The sequence below is a fragment of the Cucumis melo genome, chromosome 11, assembly GCF_025177605.1.
Source record: "Cucumis melo cultivar AY chromosome 11, USDA_Cmelo_AY_1.0, whole genome shotgun sequence".
Classification (NCBI taxonomy): Eukaryota; Viridiplantae; Streptophyta; class Magnoliopsida; order Cucurbitales; family Cucurbitaceae; genus Cucumis; species Cucumis melo.
In genome coordinates this window covers 14755172-14774081 of record NC_066867.1, presented here as the reverse complement: position 1 = coordinate 14774081, position 18910 = coordinate 14755172, and the positions used below count along the sequence as shown (strand labels likewise).

The 18910-nt window shown below is 42.6% G+C and overlaps 3 protein-coding genes across 11 annotated transcripts; 1 reads left to right on the top strand and 2 right to left on the bottom strand.

Moving 5' to 3' along the window:
* Positions 1-970: 970 nt before the first annotated feature.
* Positions 971-6820, bottom strand: LOC103490425 (vacuolar cation/proton exchanger 3-like). 9 transcript variants are annotated; one of them, XM_051091615.1, is made up of 14 exons: positions 6427-6814; positions 6185-6262; positions 5822-6006; positions 5368-5631; positions 5208-5275; positions 4597-4625; positions 4185-4381; positions 3867-4079; positions 2882-3010; positions 2615-2731; positions 2487-2540; positions 2253-2369; positions 1512-1608; positions 971-1299 (listed from the first exon to the last, which is right to left on the bottom strand). In XM_051091615.1, the coding sequence occupies exons 3-14, from the start codon at positions 5879-5881 to the stop codon at positions 1271-1273; spliced, it is 1374 nt and encodes a 457-aa protein (XP_050947572.1). In that variant the 5' UTR covers positions 5882-6006; positions 6185-6262; positions 6427-6814; the 3' UTR covers positions 971-1270. The 9 variants fall into 9 exon arrangements, 6 of the variants coding, with proteins under 6 accessions (XP_050947572.1, XP_050947574.1, XP_050947573.1 ...); XM_051091617.1 differs by having other exon boundaries at positions 5822-5867; XM_051091616.1 differs by having other exon boundaries at positions 6436-6814.
* Positions 6644-14871, bottom strand: LOC127143927 (uncharacterized). The gene is made up of 2 exons (XM_051079229.1): positions 11398-14871; positions 6644-6753 (listed from the first exon to the last, which is right to left on the bottom strand). The coding sequence occupies exons 1-2, from the start codon at positions 13853-13855 to the stop codon at positions 6644-6646; spliced, it is 2568 nt and encodes an 855-aa protein (XP_050935186.1). The 5' UTR covers positions 13856-14871.
* A 3094-nt stretch (positions 14872-17965) lies between these two features.
* Positions 17966-18910, top strand: LOC127143926 (zinc finger BED domain-containing protein RICESLEEPER 2-like). The gene has a single exon (XM_051079228.1). It carries the CDS (start codon positions 17966-17968, stop codon positions 18908-18910), a length of 945 nt encoding a protein of 314 aa, XP_050935185.1.

Here is an 18910-nt window from a genome sequence, read left to right as displayed (position 1 = left end):
ATACCCGTACATGTAGGGATTAAATTATTGCAAATTTCATAGTATAAGACTAAATTTTGAATCTAACTTGTCATGAATTTGAAACTATAGGAACTAAATTGTTACTATATATATATATATATATATAAAGTTTAACATTAAATTGTTAATACAATGAAAGTTAATGGGCCAAATGTGGCTTTTAATCTTAATTTATCCACTGAAGTGAATAGGGGCCATGAATGAATGAGACATTCCATACCTACTAGTTTTTATCACATATCTTGTATGTTATATTGCAATGTTACTTATCAGATATTAAAATCTAGTTAGACAGTATAATTGTATGTTTCTGTCAAAAAAAAAAAAAAAAAATTTATGAAATCATAATAAATAACTTTTCAAAATCAGTAAAACCATACCATTTTCCATTTAGATTGAATTTATTGATCAAAAGATTTTTAATAGAAGAAAATCAGGGCACAACTGTGGAATAATGGGTACGGAGGGAGGTGTTTATCCTGAGAAAAGGGTTGTGTGTTAATTTCTTGGACCCCATGATACAAGTCGTACCTCACATTTATTTTTGTTCTTAGTTGGAACTAATTTTAATGAGAATTCTCCAGACCTCTTTCATTTCAAATGCATCTTAAAATTACTTTTCTAATCAAGTAAAACCCACATCCTCCCATCCCCAAAAGCTTAGGAAACAAGTCCATGAAGCATCCTTCTTAATTAATAATTACCTGAATTAGAACCACATCTACCCACAACCACACCAAAACCATAATTGACTGGCTACTACCAGATGCCATTTTTCCCTATGGAATAAAAAATTTGCATCCCTATCAAAAACAAAATAATTGTAACGTTAACATCATCAACTCTCACATTCTAGCCTCGTCTTATCATACCTTCCACTACTTTCAACTGAATGGAACCCACGAATATTCAAATTAAAAAAAAAAAAAAAGGAAGGTAAAATAACAAATTACCCTAAGAATAATAAATCAATATAATAATACTTTTTTTTTGTTGATATCTAGCATTCCTAGTTGCTAAATTCTGAGTATTTGCCAAAGCTTTCAATGATAAAACAAGATCAGCACCAACGACTACAAGAATCAAGGAAACATCTATTGCCATTGGTTGTCACGAAACATGGAAAAATGATTTCTGAACGGACTTCAGAACTATACAGAAATGGAGTGAACCACGAGCTTTGGTCGATCCCATCTTTTGGAGAACAGTAGTGCAGGCAGATTCACTACCTTGAGCCATCCCTTGCCTTTCATACACCAGGTTTTCGGGTTTTGTCTCCTGCATAAAAGTTTTGATTTTCATGGTTAGACTGTCAGTTTTCTAGTTGATTGAATGACTTCCATTCTGTTTTCAGTTATCCATTTGTAGCAAGAGAACTGCTAAGAAGCACAAATACAAATACAAGATAGGGACACAACACGGCACCGGTACAACGACACACCATATTTTAAAAATATAGAACACAACACGCTAGAGGAGCGAAAGCTTACCAACTGATGCTGGATCAATATGTACAAAGAAACTTGCAGCTACTATCAGGTAGCAGAGAATAAGCATTAGTCCTTTGAGGTAATTTGAAGTTCCATCCTGCAGGTTGGATGTTGAAGTTGTATTAAAAAAATGTTTCAAAATCATAATTTGTTCAAAAGTATTACAGATATCATTGGTGATCTTTCAATTCAAGAAGGATAAGAGTAACCTACGCAGAGGTTTGTGTGCAAAATGGAAAAGGGAAGGGGGCTGTTGACAATTTGAATTTGGGTTTAAACGATGGCTGCAAAATCAAAACTATTCCAAGGATCCTAACTATTGGTCGATGATTCTCCCTAACGACACTCAGAGTTGGCTCCGTTTGATATTCATCCATCTGACACTCAAAAACACTGAAAAGCGATTGTGGGTTTGCATTAATAATGCATTTTTGTGGAAGATATGGGATGAAAGAAATGCAAGAATCTACCACAAAAAAACCAAGTCTACTGACGGCATCAACAATTCTGTCTTCTTTCTCTTTTTGTTTTTATTTTTTGTAAAGATATACCTGCTTTAAAAAGCTGAAGGTTTTTTCCTCACTGCAAATTAGAAACATCATTTGAACTCCCTATAATATGGGCCCTTTTTTAACTATGGACATCCTTAGATATTTCATTTGATCGGTGAAATTGTTTCTTCTTAAAAAAAAAGACTATATAAACACCTTAAACAAAATAAGAGAAGGCTAAGTAGTTAACCTGCAACATGAAGGCCACGACAATGACTGTGATGAAAAGCGTTGCGGTTTCAAAAAGTTGAAAATTCAAGTCCATCGGACATCCCATGATCCAACCAATGACCACACAAAAGGGAATCTACAGTAATGTAAAAGTTAATGAGCAATAGGCTATGGACCACAAACCCAAACATACCAATATTCAATGATATAATTTATTGAGGAAACTATAATCAATATCTTGTGTGGAACTCACCCCAAACATAGATATCTGTGTCGATGATCCTATAGCAACACCCAAAGAAATGTCCTACACAACACATGGTTAGAAAGAAGGACCTCACAAATCACTTTGGTAAGACGCATGAAAAGGCAAGCACTTACAAGCTTATCTTTCATGGCAAACATGATGGCACCTGCATGCTCAGCAGCATTCCCAACAATAGGTAGCAGAATAACACTGATGAATGCTACAGGTATGTTCATTGCAACCGATGCCCCCTGAAATTGTCATTAAATATACCATATAATTTTACAGACTGTTGCATTAATGTGAGTATTATCTTCCACAGTGGAGGGAAAAAAGAAATAAGCCACAACCCTGAGTAAAGAGAAGATTCGTAACAGGATGTATTAATAAGTCAACAATACCTCGATTGCATTAACTAAGTATTCGGAGAGGACAGAGATCCATATGGTCAAGATTGACAGCCAAACAATTGATTCCCACATAGAAATCTCAGGAGCTTCTTCATCATCAGAACTCCCTTCATTATCCACCTATTTTATGGCAATTATTCTTATCAAGCCACTAAAAGTAATTTCTTAAAAAAATGGTAAAAAACAGTTGAAATAAATCATGTATGGATTATATTATATATCCAACAATAAACAATATATTGAGTAGTAAATATTCAGCCACAGTAACATCTCCAGAAACAAAAGTTGCTTATAGAAAAAATTCATTCATGGTAAAAGTTGTTTCTCAAAAATGTCTACAAAACTTTGTTTTAAGTTTCTCAGCATCAATACTTTCCACGTGCATGGGGCATGTCAACAAGCAAATACAGAAACATCTTGTATAAACAGCAGAAGAAAGACAATGGCAACCTTCTCCCATGTTGTACACAAGGAGAAATAGAACAGCCAACACGAGAAGAAAATTAATTCAAGGTTTATCTTTGCATCATCCCTGATTGACTAACTCTATCTTGGGTACTTAGGAAGCAAGAGAAATGAAAGCGGAGAACACAAGGGATAACTGTACCACGCCGACCCATTAATGGAAGAACTCTAACAGACAAGAAACTAAAAGGATAAGGAAGTTTCATGAAAAAATTCCCAAAATTAACATTAATTAAAAGGATTCTCAAATCCTATAAGAAACTTGAAAACTACAATATCTAGCAAAATTCACATCAGCAAGGCCATCTATATCCCACAAAACAAAGCATGTGGCAAAATAAACCTTCCGTAAAATGCTACAACCAAATGGCTATTAAACCTTATTTACAGACTTTCAACTCAGATTATGTCATTGAAAGTTCAGGTGTTATAACAATTATGTATTGGCATTTGCATAAAAAGTCTGATACTTTATGGTGTTGAAAACAAGTATGAAGGCAGAGCTATCAACCTCATCGACTGGGAGATATAAGTTCTTATCACTTTTCAACTGAAAAACAAGATAGGCAGCATATGCCACCAACATAATGCCGCTACTAAATCTTGAAAGAGCCAGCTCTGACTTTCCAGAGTGCAACTCTGTGTGTGTAGAACGAAGGACAGCAGGAAATAGAAGTCCCATTACCGCCATTAACAGCAATCCAGAATTCACTGTAGCAGCTGCCTAAAAATAAGAAAACATCATACTGATAATGCATACTTGAGAAATCAAACAGAGAATAGCAAGTAATCAGTATCCAAGAAGACTCCGATCTTTGTAAAAACAAACCTTACTAAAAACCTGCTCTCTCTTAGAAACCACAATTCCACCAGCAAAGAATGCACATCCAAGAACTAATAACATATTAGACAAAATTGAACCTAATAATGACTGTTGAACAACACGTATCATTCCTCTTCGCAATGCATATATTGATATTATCAATTCTGTGGCATTTCCAAAAGTAGCATTCAGAAGACCTCCAACTGCAAAGTTAAAAATGGAAGTAGTTATGTTAGATTGGAGAAGTAGAGATAAAACATTACAAGAGGAAACTTCTCTCCAGGGTAATTACAAAAAGACTTCTAATGAAGCCAGCACAACAGCGTTCTTCTTAGCCAATATGTCTCAAAGTAAGAAGCTATTAAAAGAGGATTCCTAATCCATACATGAATTAAAACCCAACTTCCAATTGTATTACCTGTGGCTCCAGTATAGCATGCCAGTTGTCTGCATCAAAGAGAGATCAAATGGTATATAAGACATCTACAACTTAAAAGGAAACTGATACAGGTTCATTTTATTTGAATATCCAATAACCCAAAATTGAAAAGATCATTCTAATTTTACTTGGTAAGGAATTGTGGGGATTAATTGTTACATAGTTGATCGTTATAAAACTTTTGAAATACAAAACCAGTTGTTGGATCAATGACTACTAGTTATAAAACTACTAGACAATTGGTTGCAGGGATGCACCATTGGTTAGCAAATCGTACCTAACTAAGTGTTTATAAAGCAGAGACGTTCCTTGAAAAAGAATGAGATGGAAAGCAAGATATGACCTACAACTCATACACAGGCCATGCTTTCATGCAGCAAATCCAATGATAGTAAACGGGTATTTAAAGAAGTGCCAAAAACTAAGAGGATTCTCAAATAGTGTCATGCTCTATTTAGGACATGAAATCAGATTCGAGAGTCCAAAAAACTATTGATTCGAAAGTCCAACCCATACCATCCAAGTTCAAAAGCAAAAAATTCTACAAATTCATAACTAGAACAAGTAATCTATAATTGAAGAAACATTACTCAGTTGCATAGCCCAAACGCTCAGCAAGAGGTATGATCCCCAACAAGCTTAAAAGGAAGACCCAACCCTGAAATGCACATACATAAGCAATGGATCCAAAATGGAATAAGAAAACAACCCCAGTTGAATTGATACAAATGAGTGGAAAGATAAACTCACATGGTGACCAGACAAGGTGCTGACTATTATTGCTAAAGGGCCAAAAGGCATGAGAAGGTTTATTTTAGCCGAGAAAACGACAATCTTAATGCTGCCAAATACCCTGTTCTTCATGTTACTGCAACAAAGTTTCTGCGAACCACCACCCAAGGGAGAACTATGGATAGATCCCTCAATCGAAAAGTTCTTTCTATTTAATGATACTGGACTAACAAGGCTCTCATCTTCAAATTCCAGTATAGTTTTCTCCCCTAACGACCCCATCTGTCACACCAAACCAACATCCTCATTTAATAATTAAAACCAAAAAGAAAAGAAAAGAAAAGAAAAGAAATCATTAAAAAAGCACCCCTTGAAAACAATATTTAAGGGTCTAAACAAGAAGGGTGAAGGATGATTTTCCATTAGAAGTAGACAAACAAATAGGAAAAACCAAGGGAACAGGACCAAAAACCTCGGTGCGGGAATGCCTTTCAACGCCTTGTTTGTTGTCGTTACTCCTAAATCCATCCATGAAATAACGTTAGGGCACAACGGCAGCCAAATTTCCATCACCAGACATGAGAATACAGCGCAACAAATTTCTTCCACCGTAAGTTGTTTTTTTTTTTTTTTTTTCAAATCACTGTCAATTAATATCTGCTCAAGCAACCCATGAACTCAAATTCAGAAGGGTATTTCTTAAGCAAAAGGAATTGCAAAATCATAGTTACCCACATACATTTTCTCAACAGAAACATCAATGGCAATGAAATCTTAACAAATCTCGAAAGGAAAAAAAAAAACACACAATCCCTAAAAGAGAAACAGAACAGACCTTTGGAGAGATGGGTTGAAACAATGGTTCCTCAATCTTCAATGGGTTGAATAAATTGAAGAAAACAAGGCAAAATTTCTTGCAAAATGTAAAAGAAGGAGAGAGAAGATTGGGTCAATGCTCGAGATATTCTGGTTTCATAATCAAAAGAGGGACGGTGGAGGAAAGTTGAATATGTTGGTTATGAATTGATGATTGATAGAAAAAAAAAAAAGAAATAATGAAGGTTGAAAAACACACACGTTCCTTACACGGCCACATCGCAACGCATCCCACCATTGTCGCTATTTTTATTCCTATTTCGTGGGAAGAGAAAAATGGGTTTCTAAAATTTGACATAGAAACGGCATTAAAGCAAAGAAATGAAAGAGAAAAACAAATCCTTTTGGAAATTTTTGGTAATTGGGAAATGGTTTTTTTTCTAAAAAAAAAAATTTAAAGATGAAGAAATATCTAATGTTAAAGAGTCAGAAAAGTTGTCACTTTCTGTTGCCTTTCGTCCGTTTCAATTGGAGAAGACTTTGGTTGAGCAGCAACATCAGGCAACAGCCCCACTCCCACCGGAACAACTGACTTTCCCATTTTACGTTACACTTTGAAATTTGAAATTCTCTTTCACATATCACACACAAATTTCCCTTTGAATGGAACCCACGTTCTTCATCATTTCTAGTATTAGATTTTAGGTTAGATATTAGAAAAAGATAAGCTACAACCTTCGGTTAACTTTTAGTTATTTCTCTTAATTTAATAAAGTATATGCATCACTATTTACATGTAACGACCCAACTCCTTATGCTGAATCGAAGTCATTACTAAATATAGAACAAGTGGTTTAAGTCTAAAAATTTTATTAAAAAGCATACGGTTCAAGAAATTCATTTATAAAAAAACATAAACAAGGTAGTCATGCAAAAATGTAAAAACGTTCTGAAATCCTACTCGGGCCCTATCTACATAAAAGATAGTGAAAAATAAAAAGTACTCAAACTCAAATGCTAAAATCTGAAATAAGAAATAAGCGGAAGCGGTAGTCCCTATGGCCCTCCTCGGTCTCACTTCGGGTCGCTCGCCAGCTTGCCCTTGCCCTTGCCTCGTCCTCTACCTGAAAACATAAAATGGAGAGAATGAGTATAAAAATACTCAGTAAGGGACCCACTACTAGTCCCACTAGGTGCCTGTTAACTTCCTGTCAGAGTCCTGATAACTGGTACCCAATCTCTGGCACGTTCCCGAACACGTGCAATCATGCGCTCCCGTAGGAACGTAACTCTGGTCTTCGGTGCCCGGGGACACCTAGGACAGTCGGGATGCGAGGACCCCGTCGAGTCACTCGAGTCATGTCTATATCATGCTAGACTGGTGTCCCGTCGGACCACACAGTCCTCAATAGGTGGTGATCCCGAAGGACACCCATGCAGGTACGACTCTAACAGAATCAAGCTAACAGGTACCCTAATTTGCAGTATACATACACATGGCATCAGCATATAACATGTCACATAAATCATTTCTACACTCTCCGTCCCGACATTCGTCGTAACCACAATAGATCTTGCCACACATAACAGGCTATAGCACAACTATATCGTCATTTGCATCATACTAACATTTATTTCAGGCATCATACTGTCAAATTCTCTATATGCAACATAGGGCATACACAGTCTCATACTTCAAACATGAAACTAGTAGTAGAATCTCTTACCTGGAGATCTACTTGTCGAGTCCTAACCGCGAGGCAGTACGCTTTCCAAGCGACGAAGTCCTAACTGTTTAATAAGTCAAAATTCGTAAATAGGTCGCCAACGACCAACGGTTCGAGACTCAATTGAATTTAACTTACCCTAGAAGGAGGTTGCAGTGCTCGAGCCCCTACTGAAGAAATCCCGCGCTGCAGTAATTTCTTGGTCCAAGACGTCCCTTGAGGAAAATAATTTAATTTAGATCCAAGTTAATTTAACTAACGTCCGAGCATGGAGTCTTACCGGAAAGACCACAGTAATTAATTAACTTACCAAAATATAGGTGGATGGAGCCAATTTATTCCTGGCGGCTCGGCTGGAAGAAGACAGGACCGGCTCGGCTTGGGCAGACGCGGCTCGGCTCGGTACAGGGATTTCGCGTGCGGCTCGGCTTGCAACAGGGGGAGACGCGGCTCGGCTTGCAACAGGGAGACGCGGCTCGGCTACACAAAAGCGCGCGGCGCGGCTTCACACGCGGGCGCGGCTCACGCACGGGTGCACGCGGGCGCGGGTCGGGTTTCCGGAGGGTGGCGCGCGTCGGTTCGGGTCGCGGGGCGGGTCTTCGGTCGGACCTTTGCGCGCGAGGCTTCGGCTTCCGGATCTCGGGTGGCGCGGCGGCTGCTGGTGGTCCGGCTACCGCGGCTTCGCTCGGCGACGGCTACGACTGGCGTTTCGGCTGCGCTTGCGTCGGATCGGAGCGGCGCGCCTCGGCTGGCTGACGGGTTGGCTGCGGACGCACGGAGGCGGCTTCGACTCGGCTTCGGCGTCCGACGGGTGCTCGGCTGCGCAGATCGGCTTGGACGATCTCCCGGCGCGGCTGGAAGCTCGGCGACGGCTCGGTCGCGATTGCGGCTCGGCTGCGCTGCTGAACAGAGAAGGATGCTTGGCGGCTCGGGTTCGCGGCGGCGGCGGCGGCGGCGGCGGCGGCGGCGTGCGGCGGCTAGGGTTTCAAAAGGAAAATTTTTTTCTTTTTCCCCCTTTTTCTTTCTTTGAAAATTTTCCTCTTCCTCTTTACGCACGAGTCCCAAGGCCTCTTTTAAAAAGAATTAAAAATAATAAAAATAATAAAAGAATCTTTAAAACCCTCTTTCCTCTCTCCTCCAATAACCACTTTTGACCCTTTCCAAGGCCATTTGTTTGTTAAGCCAATAATTTATTTCACCCCCTAACTTCATAATTAAACCATAAAAACTTTAGTTTAATACCAATAATAAACACACTTAGGATTAATATTATTAGTGGTCCAAAATAACAAAGGAAACCGAAAATGTTGGGCGTTACAATCTTCCCTCCAAAAGAAAAACTTTCGTCCTCGAAAGTTCTAATCCTCGAACAGCTCAGGGTGCTGGGCTCTCATATCCTCTTCTTTCTCCCACGTTGCCTCTTCCACTCCATGGTTTTGCCAAAGGATTTTAACCAGTGGGATCTCTCGACTGCGAAGCTTCTTGACCTCCCTTGCCAGGACCTCGACAGGCTGCTCCTCGTAGCTCAGATTCTCGCTAATCTGCAGTGGCTCGAAGTCCACCACGTGTGTTGGGTCTGCAACATATTTCCTCAACATGGAGATATGGAATACGTCGTGCACTGCAGCAAAAGATGGGGGTAGCGCCAAGCGGTAAGCCACGGGGCCAATTCGCTCCAATATCTCGAACGGCCCTACGAAGCGTGGACTCAGCTTCCCCTTCTTCGCGAACCTCAGAACACCCTTCATAGGCGCTACCTTCAGAAAGACCATATCTCCCACTTCAAACTCGAGGTCCTTACGTCGTACATCAGCGTAACTCTTCTGTCTGCTCTGGGCTGTCAGCATACGAGCTCGGATCTTCTGTATGGCTGCGTTGGTCGTCTGCACTAACTCGGGGCCTAGCATCCTCTGCTCTCCAACCTCGCCCCAGCAGACCGGGGATCTACAGCACTTGCCATACAGAGCCTCGAACGGTGCCATACCGATAGTAGCCTGGTAGCTGTTGTTATAGGCAAACTCCATCAGATGCAGATGGGAGTCCCAACTTCCTGAAAACTCTAGTACGCAGGCTCGCAGCATGTCTTCTAAAATCTGGTTCAATCTCTCTGTCTGACCATCAGTCTGAGGGTGGAATGCCGTGCTGAAGTCCAACCTTGTACCTAATGCAATTTGAAGTCCTTTCCAGAACTTCGATGTGAAACGGGCGTCTCTGTCTGAAATGATGGATACGGGTACTCCATGTAGTCTCACAATCTCTGTCATATATAGCTGCCCCCACTTACTGGCAGTGTAAGTGGATTTCCCTGGCACGAAATGGGCCGACTTCGTGAGTCTGTCGACCACAACCCAGATCACCGTGTAGCCCCTTAGGGTCTTGGGCAGTCCCGTAATAAAATCCATCGACACACTCTCCCACTTCCACCCTGGCACACTCAAGGGTTGCAACAACCCTGCTGGATGCTGCCTAGGTGCCTTCACCTGCTGGCACACCAAGCATCTACTGACAAAGTCTGCCACATCCCTCTTCATGCCCCTCCACCAATAGACACTCCTTAAGTCCTGGTACATCTTCGTACTCCCAGGGTGCATGGTAAACGGGGAACTGTGAGCCTCAGTCAAAAGCTCCGTCTTAACTGCGCTGTCTTCCGGCACACACAGGCGTCCTTCAAACATGAGGCCATCGTCAGAGGATATGGAGAAGCCTTCACCTTGCTCTGTCTTTACCACGCGACGCTTCTCTGCCAAGTAAGGATCATTCAGCTGAGCAGCAATGATCTTTTGCCTCAAGGTTGGCTGAACTGTCAACTGAGCCAACTGTGCGGTAACCTCACCTACTGAGACTGCAATCTCTGCCCTCTCAAAGTCCCTGAGTAAGGGGGTCTGCTTGGTGATTAGCGCTGCTGAATGTGCAACTTTCCTACTTAGCGCATCAGCCACTACATTCGCTTTACCTGGGTGGTATAGGATCTCGCAGTCGTAGTCTTTCACCAACTCAAGCCACCTCCTCTGCCTCATGTTCAACTCCTTCTGGGTGAAGAAGTACTTCAGGCTCTTATGATCGGTGTAAATCTGAATCTTCTCACCGTACAGATAGTGCCTCCATATCTTCAGTGCAAAGACTACAGCTGCCAACTCCAAGTCATGGGTAGGGTAGTTCTGCTCATGGATCTTCAACTGGCGGGAGGCATAAGCAACTACCTTACCCTGCTGCATCAGGACACAGCCTAGTCCCTTCTTGGAGGCGTCACTATAGATTACAAAGTTTCCCGATCCATCGGGCACTGTCAGGACCGGTGCAGTCACTAGCTTCTGTTTGAGCTCCTGAAAGCTCCTCTCGCAAGCTGGGCTCCAGACAAAAGGGGTTCCCTTCCTGGTCAACTGGGTCAACGGGCTGGCTATACGTGAGAAGTCTTCCACGAACCTCCTGTAGTAACCTGCCAAGCCCAGAAAGCTTCGAATTTCACTAACCGTGGACGGTCGAGTCCAGTTGGTCACTGCTTCAATCTTTGCGGGATCTACTGAAACTCCCTCGCTGGAAACCACGTGGCCAAGAAACGTCACCTTCCTTAACCAGAATTCACACTTGGAGAACTTGGCATACAACTTGTTGGCTCGAAGGGTCTCCAAAACCTGGTGTAGGTGCTCCGCGTGCTCCGTCTCAGTTTTTGAGTAAATGAGGATGTCGTCAATGAAGACTATGACGAACGAGTCTAGAAACTCCTTAAACACCCTGTTCATCAGATCCATGAATACTGCAGGAGCGTTAGTCAAGCCGAAAGACATCACAACGAATTCGTAATGTCCGTACCTCGATCGAAAGGCCGTCTTGGGGATGTCACCGTCCCTAATCCTCAACTGGTGATAGCCTGATCGCAGGTCGATCTTGGAGAAGACGGTGGCTCCCTGCAACTGATCGAACAGGTCATCAATCCTGGGCAAGGGGTAGCGGTTTTTGACTGTCACCTTGTTCAGCTCTCGGTAGTCAATACAAAGGCGCATTGACCCATCCTTTTTCTTCACGAACAATACTGGGGCTCCCCAAGGCGACACACTGGGCCGGATGAAGCCTTTGTCCAGCAACTCCTGTAACTGGACCTTCAACTCCTTTAGTTCGGCTGGAGCCATTCTGTAAGGGGCCCTCGAGATTGGGGCAGTGCCCGGCTCTAACTCGATAGCGAAGTCTACTTCTCTGGGAGGCGGAAGTCCTGGAAGTTCGTCTGGAAAAACGTCGGGGTACTCTCTTACCACTGGTTCGGAAGATAGGGAAACTTCCGGCTCTCTCACATCCACTACGCTTGCCAAAATACCCCAAGTACCCTGGCTGAGTAGTTTACTAGCCTTCATGGCTGAGATGACCTTGGGTATACATACCATGCCTGCCCCCCTGAATTTGAAACTAGCCTCGGAGGGAGGGTTGAAGACAACTTCCTTGCCATAACAGTCTATATTTGCATGGTTGGCTGATAGCCAATCCATGCCTAGTATCACATCAAAATCCTGCATGTCTAACACTAGCAAGGTCACGTCTAACATACGATTCGCTATCTCTACCCGACATGCCTTTATTTGTTCTTTGGATAACAGGACCTCCCCAGATGGAGTAGAAACCGACAAAACACTACCCAAAGGCTCTACCTCTAAACCCACATGCTGAACGAAAACGGAGGATATAAACGAGTGGGATGACCCAGAGTCAAATAGCACAAAAGCATAGTGCCCCAAAATTGGGAGCGTACCTGTCACCACAGTGCCAGCTCGCTCGGCCTCCTGCCGGGTAGTGGCGAAAACTCTCCCCTGCTGGGCCGCAGAAGGCTGGGGCGGTGTCGTCTCAAAGGGTTTCCGAGGACACATATCAGCAGTGTGCCCCGGCTGTCTGCACCTAAAGCAGACTCCACTTCCAGCCAAGCAACGACCTCCGTGGACTCTCCCGCAGGTAGTACAAGCGGGTAGCTCTCTCAGAGTCCTCCCGGCTGCTGCAAGCTCCCGTCGGTGTCTCTGGAAGACACCTCCTGACCTCAGTGTTCGCTGCGGTGCTACGTCAGGCTGCGTCTCAACCTTTCTCTTCTGTCCCAAGGCTGACCCTCTGCCGGCAGCCTTAGACGCATCGGCTCTCTCAGGCAGGCTCAAATCCAGTGCTATACGTAGTGCATCAGCATGCGTGGCTGGGCGGAGGGCTCTGACAATGCCCTGAAGGTCTAGCCTGAGTCCTCTAACAAATTTCTCCGTCCTGGCAGCCTCATCTCTTACCATATCGGGAGCAAAGCGGGACAGCATATCGAACTCGGCGTCGTACTGCTCCACCGTCATGTCGCCTTGCTCCAAGTTTAGGAACTCTTGCAGCTTGGCGTGCTTCACATTGGCGGAGAAAAACTTAGCATAGAAGTTCTCCTTGAACTGCTCCCATGTTATCTTGCTTACATCGCCCCCTAGCATTCTCTCCGCGGTCTCCCACCAGGCGGTGCCCCTGTCCTCCAAGAAGAAGACTGCACACTGCACCTTCTGGTCTTCTGGGCACTTCATGTACCGGAAAATAGTCTCTATGGACGTCAACCACATTTGGGCCTTTGTGGGGTTGTCCATGGATCCGTCAAAGGTCTTGGGATTATACTTCCTGAAATCCCGTAAGTGTTTCGCCTCGGCCGACAGTTGAACTGGTACTGGTTGAGCTTCCTCAGGGGCTGGAGGAGCGACGGCCTGAGCCTGAACAGGGGCGGCCTGGGCCTGAGCAGGGGCGGCCTCGGCCTGAACAGGGGCGGCCTGGTTCTGCTGGGCGGCAAGGAAAGGCGCCAAAGCAGCTTGCAGCATGTCCTGATAACGCTGCTCCATTGCGGCGAGATCCGCCTGGGTGACCGGTGCGTTTGGGTCGACTGCCGGTGCAACAGGTGGCGCCTCCGGCTGGCCACGACCGGCTCCTCTGCCTCCCCTACCACCTCCTCGGCGTGTACCTCTACGTGGCGGCATTCTCCCTAAAATTCACCAACAAACTTTTCACCACAAGAACTTATCACCTTATATCTAGGTCTTAGACTATTCAGGCAAAATTGTAATCTTAACATTAGCAAGGCTTTAGACATACCTGGCGAGTGCCGAAGGACCGTATTGCCATAGGGTGAAGTAAAAACCAAAAACAAAAATGACTTACATTGTAGGTCAGTCTACAGAACCTAAAACACTGTGCTCTGATACCAACTGTAACGACCCAACTCCTTATGCTGAATCGAAGTCATTACTAAATATAGAACAAGTGGTTTAAGTCTAAAAATTTTATTAAAAAGCATACGGTTCAAGAAATTCATTTATAAAAAAACATAAACAAGGTAGTCATGCAAAAATGTAAAAACGTTCTGAAATCCTACTCGGGCCCTATCTACATAAAAGATAGTGAAAAATAAAAAGTACTCAAACTCAAATGCTAAAATCTGAAATAAGAAATAAGCGGAAGCGGTAGTCCCTATGGCCCTCCTCGGTCTCACTTCGGGTCGCTCGCCAGCTTGCCCTTGCCCTTGCCTCGTCCTCTACCTGAAAACATAAAATGGAGAGAATGAGTATAAAAATACTCAGTAAGGGACCCACTACTAGTCCCACTAGGTGCCTGTTAACTTCCTGTTAGAGTCCTGATAACTGGTACCCAATCTCTGGCACGTTCCCGAACACGTGCAATCATGCGCTCCCGTAGGAACGTAACTCTGGTCTTCGGTGCCCGGGGACACCTAGGACAGTCGGGATGCGAGGACCCCGTCGAGTCACTCGAGTCATGTCTATATCATGCTAGACTGGTGTCCCGTCGGACCACACAGTCCTCAATAGGTGGTGATCCCGAAGGACACCCATGCAGGTACGACTCTAACAGAATCAAGCTAACAGGTACCCTAATTTGCAGTATACATACACATGGCATCAGCATATAACATGTCACATAAATCATTTCTACACTCTCCGTCCCGACATTCGTCGTAACCACAATAGATCTTGCCACACATAACAGGCTATAGCACAACTATATCGTCATTTGCATCATACTAACATTTATTTCAGGCATCATACTGTCAAATTCTCTATATGCAACATAGGGCATACACAGTCTCATACTTCAAACATGAAACTAGTAGTAGAATCTCTTACCTGGAGATCTACTTGTCGAGTCCTAACCGCGAGGCAGTACGCTTTCCAAGCGACGAAGTCCTAACTGTTTAATAAGTCAAAATTCGTAAATAGGTCGCCAACGACCAACGGTTCGAGACTCAATTGAATTTAACTTACCCTAGAAGGAGGTTGCAGTGCTCGAGCCCCTACTGAAGAAATCCCGCGCTGCAGTAATTTCTTGGTCCAAGACGTCCCTTGAGGAAAATAATTTAATTTAGATCCAAGTTAATTTAACTAACGTCCGAGCATGGAGTCTTACCGGAAAGACCACAGTAATTAATTAACTTACCAAAATATAGGTGGATGGAGCCAATTTATTCCTGGCGGCTCGGCTGGAAGAAGACAGGACCGGCTCGGCTTGGGCAGACGCGGCTCGGCTCGGTACAGGGATTTCGCGTGCGGCTCGGCTTGCAACAGGGGGAGACGCGGCTCGGCTTGCAACAGGGAGACGCGGCTCGGCTACACAAAAGCGCGCGGCGCGGCTTCACACGCGGGCGCGGCTCACGCACGGGTGCACGCGGGCGCGGGTCGGGTTTCCGGAGGGTGGCGCGCGTCGGTTCGGGTCGCGGGGCGGGTCTTCGGTCGGACCTTTGCGCGCGAGGCTTCGGCTTCCGGATCTCGGGTGGCGCGGCGGCTGCTGGTGGTCCGGCTACCGCGGCTTCGCTCGGCGACGGCTACGACTGGCGTTTCGGCTGCGCTTGCGTCGGATCGGAGCGGCGCGCCTCGGCTGGCTGACGGGTTGGCTGCGGACGCACGGAGGCGGCTTCGACTCGGCTTCGGCGTCCGACGGGTGCTCGGCTGCGCAGATCGGCTTGGACGATCTCCCGGCGCGGCTGGAAGCTCGGCGACGGCTCGGTCGCGATTGCGGCTCGGCTGCGCTGCTGAACAGAGAAGGATGCTTGGCGGCTCGGGTTCGCGGCGGCGGCGGCGGCGTGCGGCGGCTAGGGTTTCAAAAGGAAAATTTTTTTCTTTTTCCCCCTTTTTCTTTCTTTGAAAATTTTCCTCTTCCTCTTTACGCACGAGTCCCAAGGCCTCTTTTAAAAAGAATTAAAAATAATAAAAATAATAAAAGAATCTTTAAAACCCTCTTTCCTCTCTCCTCCAATAACCACTTTTGACCCTTTCCAAGGCCATTTGTTTGTTAAGCCAATAATTTATTTCACCCCCTAACTTCATAATTAAACCATAAAAACTTTAGTTTAATACCAATAATAAACACACTTAGGATTAATATTATTAGTGGTCCAAAATAACAAAGGAAACCGAAAATGTTGGGCGTTACATTACAACTCTTAAATTGACTTTACAGTTCAACTGTAAAATTTAATTATGTTTCTTTATACTTACACAACTTCTACCTTCTACCGTTAAGATTATTATTATTATTAATTTTTATATTAAAACAAAATATATTTTTGATAATAATTTTAATGAATTATTGGAATCAGACGTAAGTTTTATTTTTATGATTACACAATAAAACAATAAATATCAAGATCTTTAAATTACGTGATTTTCACAAATGAAACATATGTAGAGAATCACATATCTTTGATCAATGAGTGGTCTTCTAAGAAACATAGTTAAAGAATCACATACTTTTGATCCATGAATGATCTTCTAAAGAATTGTGTTTCTCTCACTTGACCTCCCTTAACTTAATTAGTTTTCCTGACGGGGAAGAGTGAACTACTTGAATGAGACAGTAAAATGACCAATTCCTAGGGTTCTATAGACACTACCCACCATGGTATTTATCAGGGCATTCTCTTTTTACCTAATGAGTCTAATAAAATAACAGACCCGATAAAATAGCATATAATGTATATGAGCCACATTAATAATAATATTATATTAAAAGTAAATCTAACATTCTCCCACTTGGTCCATTGACATTATTTACCATATATGTTCATGATAGGGGTGTAAACAACCGAACCGAGTCGAACCGATTTGGTTCAGATTGAGTCGGTTCAGTTAAAAGAATAATAGTATTGAACCGAACCGAACCAGTGGGTTTCGGTTTAGGTTCGATTCACCCGATTTATGTTAAAATTAAAGTACCTTTTAGAATCCGTTCTGCCTTCTTCGTTCACTAAACTTCTTCGATTTCTCCTTCTTCAAACAAAACTTTCTCCATCATTCGTTCTCTCATCCCTGGGTCTCCTTCGTCCATTCTCTATCATCGTGGATCTACTATTTGTTCTTCCTCGTTCTCCTCTTCTTCAAGATTTTTTTTCAAGCTGAGTTTGCATAATTCCGAGGTACATTTTTTATTGGGTTTTCTGTGCTAATCGCGTAGTTCAATGGAAATTATTGCTTGATTCTGGTTTGATATCACTTTTTGTGGTGGTTGTTATGTTCAATTGGATGCTTGGGTTGGTCGGAAATCATTAGATAGGTTACCCATGAACTGGGTTTTTACTTCTTTTGAATTTACCCTAAATTCCTTTGGTTTTGATATGGCTAGTGTACAGTTTAATTGATGTAAACCAAATTTAAAAGCTATGTGGCTATCAATTAGCTGATTTGGTTTCAGATTATTAAGTAGGAATCATGAGAATAGGTAGATATAGTACTCAAGACCAACCCAACCTCTCAGCACAATGTCTCAGTTTTCATCTTAATGCATTTAGTTTTCGTTGTCTTCTTACCTATTTTGCATAGTAATGCAATTTGCAATTTCTCCCAATTTGTGCTCTACACGGTGTGGTGTTTAAACTGGTATATACTTGTTATTGGCTGGCTGGGTATATATTTTAATGTTCTGGCTGTATATATATTTGTTATTTTAATCTCCAGACTGTTTTGCTTTCTTTTTTATATACATATATATTAAACTCGCAATGAGCAACTTTTATTTGATGATTATTAGTTAAAATTTGTGTGTTTTTTTCTGTGTATTTTGTTTGATGATTATTAGGTAGGATGACTTCATTCTCTATAGAAGAGACTTCAAAACAAAGTTGTTCTAGTCCGGTGTTAGGAAAAAGAAAATCGGTTAAACCACCACCATCGGTATGGGAACATTTTATAAAAGTAGAAGGATGTGATCCTAAATATCTTAGGGCTGCTTGTAAACATTGCGGAACTTTGTATGCTTGTGATTCTAAAAGAAATGGTATCACTAATTTGAAAAGACATTTAGAGAAATGTAAGAAGTATGTAAATCCATTGGAAGATAATGTTGAAGGAGAGGGAGATTCTGAAAGTAGTTTGATGGCTATATCCTTCACTCAAGAAAATTGTAGAACAATGTTTGCTAGTATGGTTATCTTGGATGAATTGCCATTTAAGTTTGTAGAAAGTGAAGGGTTTCACCAATTTTGTAGGACATTAAATCCAAAGTTTGTGATTCCATCAAGAGTAACCGTTGCAAAGGATTGTTTTCAAATGTATATGAGGGAGAAAAAAAAGTTAAAAAATGCATTAACTCGAAGTGGCCAAAGAGTTTGTTTAACAATAGATACATGGACCTCTGTACAAAAGATTAATTATATGGTTATAACGGCTCATTTCATTGACGATGATTGGAACTTGCACAAAGGAATTTTAAACTTTTGTCAAGTGGCTAATCATAAAGGAGATATAATAGGTAGAGCCATTGAAAAGTGCTTAGAAGGTTGGGGTATTGATAGGCTCTTTACTGTAACAGTTGATAATGCGAGTTCAAATGATGTAGCCATTGCCTACTTGGTTAAAAAGTTTAAAGGCAGAAATGGGTTGGTGTTGGATGGTGAATTTATTCACATTAGATGTTATGTCCATATTTTTAATTTAATTGTTAGTGATGCCTTAAAAGATTTGCATGTGTCTATCATTCGAATCAGAAATGTTGTGAAGTATGTTAGGTCATCTCCTGCTAGATTGTAA